The following is an 8,316-nucleotide window of genomic DNA, read 5'->3' on the forward strand; positions in this document are numbered from 1 at the left end:
CATCATTGCTATCCCGGTACACCGTCGAAGACATTCATATAGAGTCATACTTTGTTCTAGTATCGAGTTGTAATCATTGAGTTGTAAATAAATAGAAGTGTGATGATCATCATTCATAGAGTAATGTCCCAATAAAAAAAGAGAAAGGCCAAATAAAAAAAGAGAAGGCCAAAAAAAGAATAAATAAAAAGGGGCAATACTACTATCCTTTTTTCCACACTTGTGCTTCAAAGTAGCACCATGATCTTCATGATAGAGAGTCTCTTATGCTATCACTTTCATATAATAGTGGGAATTTTTCATTATAGAACTTGGCTTGTATTCCAACGATGGGCTTCCTCAAAATGCCCTAGGTCTTCGTGAGCAAGCAAGTTGGATGCACACCCACTTAGTTTCTTTTGTTGAGCTTTCATAAATTTATAGCTCCAGTGCATCCGTTGCATGGCAATCCCTACTCACTCACATTGATATCTATTGATGGGCATCTCCATAGCCCGTTGATACGCCTAGTTGATGTGAGACTATCTTCTCCATTTTTGTCTTCTCCACAACCACCATTCTATTCCACTTATAGTGCTATGTCCATGGCTCCCGCTCATGTATTGCATGAAGATTGAAAAAGTTTGAGAACACCAAAAGTATGAAACAATTTCTTGGCTTGTCATTGGGGTTGTGCGTGATTTGAATACTTTGTGTGGTGAAGATGGAGCATAGCCAGACTATATGATTTTGTAGGGATAACTTTCTTCTGCCATGTTATTTTGAAGAGACATAATTGCTTAGTTAGTATGTTTGAAGTATCATTATTTCTATGTCAATATTAAACTTTTGTCTTGAATCTTTCGGATCTGAATATTCATACCACAATTAAGAGAATTACATTGAAATTATGCCAAGTAGCATTCCACATCAAAAAAATCTGTTTTTATCATTTACCTCCTCGAGGACGACCAGGAATTAAGCTTGGGGATGCTTGATACGTCTCCAATGTATCTATAATTTTTTATTGTTCCATGCTATATTATATCCTGTTTTGGACATTATTGGGCTTTATTATACACTTTTATATTATTTTTGGGACTAACCTATTAACCGGAGGCCCAGCCCAGAATTGCTGTTTTTTGCCTATTTTAGAGTTTCACAGAAAAAGAATATCAAACGGAGTCCAAACGGAATGAAACCTTCGGGAATGTGATTTTCGGAACGAACATGATCTAGAGGACTTGGATCCTACGTCAAGCAATAAACGAGGAAGGCATGAGGTAGGGGGGCGTGCCTACCCCCCAGGCGCGCCCTCCACCCTCGTGGGGCCCACGTTGCTCCACCGACGTACTCCTTCCTCCTATATATACTTACGTACCCCCAAACTACCAGATACGGATCCAAAACCCTAATTCCACGGCCGTAACTTTCTGTATCCATGAGATCCTATCTTGGGGCCTTTTCCGGAGCTCCGCCGGAGGGGGTATCGATCACGGAGGGCTTCTACATCAACACCATAGCCTCTCCGATGAAGTGTGAGTAATTTACTTCAGACCTACGGGTCCATAGTTATTAGCTAGATGGCTTCTTCTCTCTTTTTGGATCTCAATACAAAGTTCTCCCCCTCTCTTGTGGAGATCTATTCGATGTAATCTTCTTTTGCGGTGTGTTTGTTGAGATCGATGAATTGTGGGTTTATGATCAAGTTTATCTATGAACAATATTTGGATCTTCTCTGAATTCTTTTATGTATGATTGGTTATGTTTGCAAGTCTCTTCGAATTATCAGTTTGGTTTGGCCTACTAGATTGATCTTTTCTTGCAATGGGAGAAGTGCTTAGCTGTGGGTTCAATCTTGCGGTGTCCTTTCCCAGTGACAGTAGGGGCAGCACGGCACGTATTGTATTGTTGCCATCGAGGATAACAAGATGGGGTTTATATCATATTGCATGAGTTTATCCCACTACATCATGTCATCTTGCTTAAAGCGTTACTCTGTTCTCTTGAACTTAATACTCTAGATGCATGCTGGATAGCGGTCGATGTGTGGAGTAATAGTAGTAGATGCAGGCAGGAGTCGGTCTACTTGTCTCGGACATGATGCCTATATACATGATCATACCTAGATATTCTCATAACTATGCTCAATTCTGTCAATTGCTCAACAGTAATTTGTTCACCCACCGTAATACTTATGCTCTCGAGAGAAGCCTCTAGTGAAACCTATGGCCCCCGGGTCTATTTTCCATCATATTAATCTTCCAATACTTGGTTATTTCCTTTGCTATTTATTTTACTTGCATCTTTATTTCTCTTTATTATAAAAATACCAAAAATATTATATTATCATATCTATCAAATCTCACTCTCGTAGGTGACTGTGAAGGGATTGACAACCCCTTTATCGCGTTGGTTGCGAGGAGTTTATTTGTTTGTGTAGGTGCGAGGGACTCGTGTGTGGCCTCCTACTGGATTGATACCTTGGTTCTCAAAAACTGAGGGGAAATACTTACGCTGCTCTACTGCATCACCCTTTCCTCTTCAAGAAAAAACCAACGCAGTGCTCAAGAGGTAGCAGGAGCATAAAAAGGGAAATGAGTGGGAGGGTGGTTAGGTGGGGAAGTAGTGAGTTGTGATGGAGAAGTATGTTGAGCAAATGGAAAGATATGTTCGGCAAAGGTGACATGCCGAGATACAAGAACCCGACAGGTGTATAAGTCAAGGCAGCGATAGCCTTTGCGTTCATCCGAAAAACCGAGGAGAACACACGGGAGAGAGCGGGGAGAGATCTTATGAGCGGTGGTAGCGAAAGTGTTAGGAAAGCAGAGGCAACCAAAAACATGAATGTCGGAGTAGTTTGGATGACACAGAAACAGAGAAAAGTAGGGGGTGACGTTGGGATTGGCTTTCGTGGGACAGATATTAAGAAGATATGTAGCGGTGTGGAGAGCCTCAGCCTAGTATTGGGAAGGCATGGAAGATTTTAGAAAAAGGGTACAATTAATATCATTTATTGTACGAAGAGAACATTCAGCTTTGCCGTTTTGAGGAGAAGTGTAGGGACAAGAAAAACGGAGAAGAATGCCGTGGTTAAGAAAGAAGGTATAATTTTTAACATTATCAAATTCACGACCATTATCACATTGTATGAAACGAATAGGGAGAAAGAAGTGCACGAAGACGTATCGCTGAAAATTGAGAAAGAGAACGTGAACATCGGATTTGTTGCAGAGAGGTAAGGTCCAGACAAAGTGTGTAAAATCATCTAATATAACAAGATAGTATTTAAAACCAGAGACACTAGCAATGGGCGATGTCCAGAGATCACAATGTATTAATTCAAAGGGTTAAGTGCTTGATGCGCTAGACGAACTAAAAGGAAGACGCACATGCTTGCCTAATTGGCATGACTCACAAACGAAGGAATCATGAGAATCTCTATTACAAGGTACAGTAAATTCACTAAGAACAGATGCTAAAACTGCAGGGTTGGGATGCCCTAGACGCCTATGCGAGAGATCAACAGATGCCATCATGGAGGTTGGAGAGGCAATGACAAGAACACCATTGAGAGAGTATAAGTCACCGGAGCTATTGAACCGCGTGATCTCGACCTTGGTCTAGTAATCCTTCACAGATAAGCCAAAGGGGTCAAATTCGACAGAAACAAGATTGTCACATGTGAATTGACGAACAGAGATTAAATTTTTGATAAGGGCAGGAGCAACAAGTACATCACGAAGAATAAGAGTTTTGGTGGTGGAGGGAAGTTGAGCCTGACCAACACAATAGATGGGTATAGAAGAACCATCACCGAGGGTGATGGATTTAAAAGTGGTGAAGTGCAAGAGGAGAGAAACGTACTAGATGCAGACATATGACTAGAAGCACCGGAATCGAAAATCCAAGCCATAACTGTGTTGCCTTGGGAGGCAAAATTGTTCGGCCTGGATGAAGGCGGCTTGGTCCCAGCTTGGTGGTGTAGCAGATGTCGGTGTAGGCAGCAGGGCCGGCTGGTACGGCGGCAAGGGCAGTAGAACCGACGGTGGAGGTGATGGCAGCAGGGCCGGCTGGTACGACAGCGATGGCAACAGGGCCGGCTGTGGGGTGTAGTAGTGGCCGCCGTCAGCATAGTAGGAGCGCCATATGATGGAGCAGCATGGTAGGCGTGAGTCGGCGGGCAAGGCGTGAGGAGTCCTGGGGTACCAGTATGGGGCCGCACGCCGGGATGCCAGGCACCGGTGTAAGCCGGTGGGGCGCCGAGGGGAGCCGGAGAGGACCATGGCATGTGCCAAGCTTGGACGAGCCCCGTCCAGGGATCATGTGGAGGACGCCAAGGCGTAGCTGCTGGTGGATTAGCTATTGTTGGCGCACTTGGGGCCGGCGAAGGTAAAGGAGTGAGCACCGATCGCGTCGTAGGCGGTCGGTAGACGGGGTTCTTGCCGCGATAATTAGGTCTGGGACGCCAGCCTGGCGGTGGAGCGGGCGCGGCCGAGGAAGAAGGCACCGCTGGTGAAGGGGGCGTCGCGGGTGCTGGACCGCGCGGAACAGTGGCAAAGAGCTGAGGGCGAGCGTCCTTGTTGGTTTGAGCACGGTCGGCCCAATGAGGATGGATCGCACCTCGGCAAAGGTTGGCTGGGGGCGCATCATGGGTATGAAAAGAAGCCTGCTTGTCGAACTGTTCACTGAGCTCGATGAGGAGGATGTTGATAAGCTGCCGGTCTTCAACGGGATCACCAAGTTCACGTAGTTCGTCGGCGATGGACCTGAGGCGTTGGCAATAGACACTGAGGGAGGAGTCGCCTTGCACCGTATTCCTGAGCTCGGTATGGATTAGATTGGTGCGAGCATCGACGTTGTCTTGGAACAACTGCTGAAGGGCCGCCCAGAGACCGGCGGCGGTGGCGGCTTCCCGAAAGACGAGATTGAAGATCTCGGTGGAGACACGCATGTAGATCTGTTGGATGATAGCGAGGTCATCCTTGACCCATTGGGGATCATGGGATTGCGGCACGGCGGTGGCGTCGACGTGGGAGCGAAGATTGCAGCGCCCGAGGTGAACTTCGAAGAGGTGGCGCCAATGGTAATAGTTGTGGGAGGTGAGATCGAGGGTAATGGGGATATAGGGACTAATATTGGAGATTGTATCGGTGAAGGAGAGCACCGGAGACATGTGTGGTGGTGGTGGTAGAACTAGGGCAGAGGAGGAGGAAGCCGCGGCAGCGGCGCGGGCGTGGGTAGCGGCCAGGAGCTCGAAGTAGCCAGGCGGTGGCAGCGGTGGTGGGGTGGGCGGCGGAGCCATACCCTAGGACCAGAAACTCTAAGATACCATGTAAGATTGAATAAAACTATTGTTGATTGATTATTGCAGCCGCATAGAACAGTATATATAAAAGATTTACAAGTCAACTAGATCTATTACAATACGACTAGGACTAGATAACTTGAGAGGCAAGTAATAATCTAACACACGCGTCCGTTTGCATTGAGTTGCTCTAACCCCTCCCCGGCAGTCGCAACCGCTTGTACACGCGACGCCGCCGCAGACGTTGGCGTGACTAGACACGGGGCCACGGGAGGAGCGACATTCTAATCGCTGAAATGATATACAACCCCGCCGCAGACGTTCTGCCTGCTCATGACATCCCAATCTACGCCTTCTAGTGTTCGTACTTTGGGCATGCAACAATGAAACTCTGTAACTCTCTTTTCCCTATCAATAAAATGATACACAATGTCGCCTATTAAACCTTTCGCTGCGATTTACATCATGATCTTCTTTTCCCGAAGGGTCAGTGGACTACCAGCACGCGTGTCTTGCGGTAGTGCACTAGTGCGTGCTCTACGAAAAGTGGGCCCTTTCACATATACACGAGCTTCACGCCAACACCATATTTTGATTCTAATTGGAAAGGGAACTACGTATTTTGGTGCAGAACACCAGGGTCCGAAGTCCTAACCTAGGAGCCCCAATGCTTTAGGATCGATGTCTTCAGTTCAGCTTGTTGAAATCAAACCAGGAAAAGTTAAGAAGGATTCACCGATCGATCTCATGATCCACTCTACATTCTGAAATCGGAAGTACTCCCTTCGTCCACTTTTATAAAATTTTGAAGACATTTTAGACTAGATGTAAAATAGCTTATTTTTAGTTGTGTGAGACCACTTATAAAAGTGAACGGTAGCTGAGATCGATTTATCTTCACTGACTTGACTCTCTATCCTAATACCACGTTGCGCGGTTTCTAGTACTACTGCTTCCCTTGTTGCCGCCGTAGAGGCGGAACAGGTTGAACGCGGAGAAGGATGCGAGGAGCACGGCGGCGAGCCCCGCGACGACGGCGCACGCGATGCCCGCGCCGACCTGCCTACAGAAGGCGCCGTAGAGGCCGCAGATCCCCATCCACTGCAGCTCCGGCTGGCCGAGCTTCCCGAGGAGCGACGACTGCAGCGCCGCCGCCGTCGCGGCCAGCATCGCGTACGCCAGCAGCTGGTCGCCGGAGAAGACCGACCAGGCGAGCGCCCTGCTGCTCATGACCAGCGCGCCGCCTCCCCTCGCCATCGCCACGGCGCAGCGCGCCGCCTGCAGCAGACTGTACCCGACGGCAGCGCCGTTGGCGGCCACCAGGAGCACCAGCGCCTTCATGTCGGTGTACTTGGCCCTCCGCTCGAGGGAGAAGAAGTTCCTGGTCTGGCTGTCGGTGACCACCAGCGCCGCCGCCACCGCGCCGAAGCCGCCGACCAGGCACCGCAGCACCAGCTCCCACACCTTTATCTTCCTCTCCGCCGGACCCGCCATGGCTGCCATGACACCCACGTCTAGAAGTGCGCGCGTGTGGAGGTTCGTTGTCGTCGAGACGAGTGCTGGCTCCACGAAGTTCTTCTCCATGGCCATTTTATTTATAGGGGAAGAGTTCCACTGAACAAGTAGTGGGAATGTGGGATCCTCCGTGGCGCTAAGATTTCCTCCGGCTACTTAGGCCAACTCCACCCTTGGATCCCAAAACTAATGTTGGGTCTGACCGAATTTTGTCTCTTTAAGGTGACAATGGATTCGTTTGTGTCCGCGTCTATCCAATAAATCGTGGGTGCGTTCAGCACGTGGCTGCACTTCAAATCTTGTTTACGTGGACGTGTTTAAAAAAACATAAAAACTTAAATAAAATGACTTTAAAAAGTAAATAAACGCAGTTTAAAAAATTTAAAAGGGTCTGGCCACAAAACGGCCTAATTTTACGTCCAACTTAATATAATTAAACTAAAAAAGAAAATAAAAAACGGCCGCCGCCAGCACGCTCCTGTCCGTGCCCGTCGATGCCGTCGCCGTCGCCGTCTTCAGTGGCCGCCGGCGTTGTCGTCGTCGCTCCTGCCCGTGCCCGTCGATGCCGTTGCGCCACCATCTCCAGCTCGGGGATGGCTACCTCACCGGCGGCGGAGCATGCCATCGTCTCCTCCAGGCCCTCCCACTGGCGCTCATTGTGCGTTGACATGGAGTCTTTCATGACACACGCCATGCGACGAGCCTCCTCCTCCTCTGTCATGCGAGGAGGTGGTGGTGGAGACGGCGAAGGCGACGACGACGGCGTGGGCGTGAGACCGCGCACCCGCCTACGCCCGCGCTCCTGGGGAGCGGGCGCCGCGCGCTCCCGACATGGCCGCCGCGGCCCAGACGCCGTGCCGGCGAAGAAGCAGGCACGCCGCACGCCGTGCTCGTCCTTGAGCCAGGTATCCCAGAGGGAGGAGTCCGGGGCGTACCTGTCGTTGTAGTACAGGTCGTCGGGGAGGAGGCGGCGGCGGCGCTTGGTCTCTTCACGACACGCATGGCCGCTCGCCGGGACGGGCGAGATCGGCACACGGTCGTCGGACAAGTGCCAGTTGTTGGGGAGGTGGACGTCGCTCCAGGGGAGCGGCGTCCTCGTCTACCAATAACGGCGGCACACCGACGCACGGATGTAATGCCGGTCGTGCTCGCCGGCGGATGTGGGGGCGATGAAAAACGCGGGCGGCGCGGGTGCCCGGCGTGGTGGTGATGCGGGCTCCTCCTTCACGAGCCGGCGCGGCGCCTCGACGAGGAGCCGGCCTCGCGGTCGTGCTTTCCCTTACGGTTCCAGAAGCCCATGGCTTCGAGGTGGCTGGCAAGCGAGCTCGAGGACGGAGGAGGCTAGGGTTTTCGCGCTGTCGGGTTTCGAGAAGGCCGCGAGATAGAGTGGGGCAGTATGGACGACGACCGGTCCACTGGTTCCCCATTTAAGAAAGACGGCGACCTTCCACTGGGCCGATGACAGGTGGAGCTAGCCGCCCGTGTGCATTGATGTTGGCGGGTGGGAGGTAGGT

The 8,316-nt window shown here is 50.2% G+C and overlaps 1 protein-coding gene across 1 annotated transcript; it reads right to left on the reverse strand.

Moving 5' to 3' along the window:
- Nucleotides 1-5,987: 5,987 nt before the first annotated feature.
- LOC125555771 (CASP-like protein 2B1) lies at nucleotides 5,988-6,886 on the reverse strand. Its single transcript, XM_048718626.1, has one exon. It carries the CDS (start codon nucleotides 6,875-6,877, stop codon nucleotides 6,206-6,208), a length of 672 nt encoding a protein of 223 aa, XP_048574583.1. The 5' UTR covers nucleotides 6,878-6,886; the 3' UTR covers nucleotides 5,988-6,205.
- Nucleotides 6,887-8,316: the final 1,430 nt, after the last annotated feature.

Source organism: Triticum urartu, chromosome 5, assembly GCF_003073215.2.
Source record: "Triticum urartu cultivar G1812 chromosome 5, Tu2.1, whole genome shotgun sequence".
NCBI classification, from domain to species: domain Eukaryota; kingdom Viridiplantae; phylum Streptophyta; class Magnoliopsida; order Poales; family Poaceae; genus Triticum; species Triticum urartu.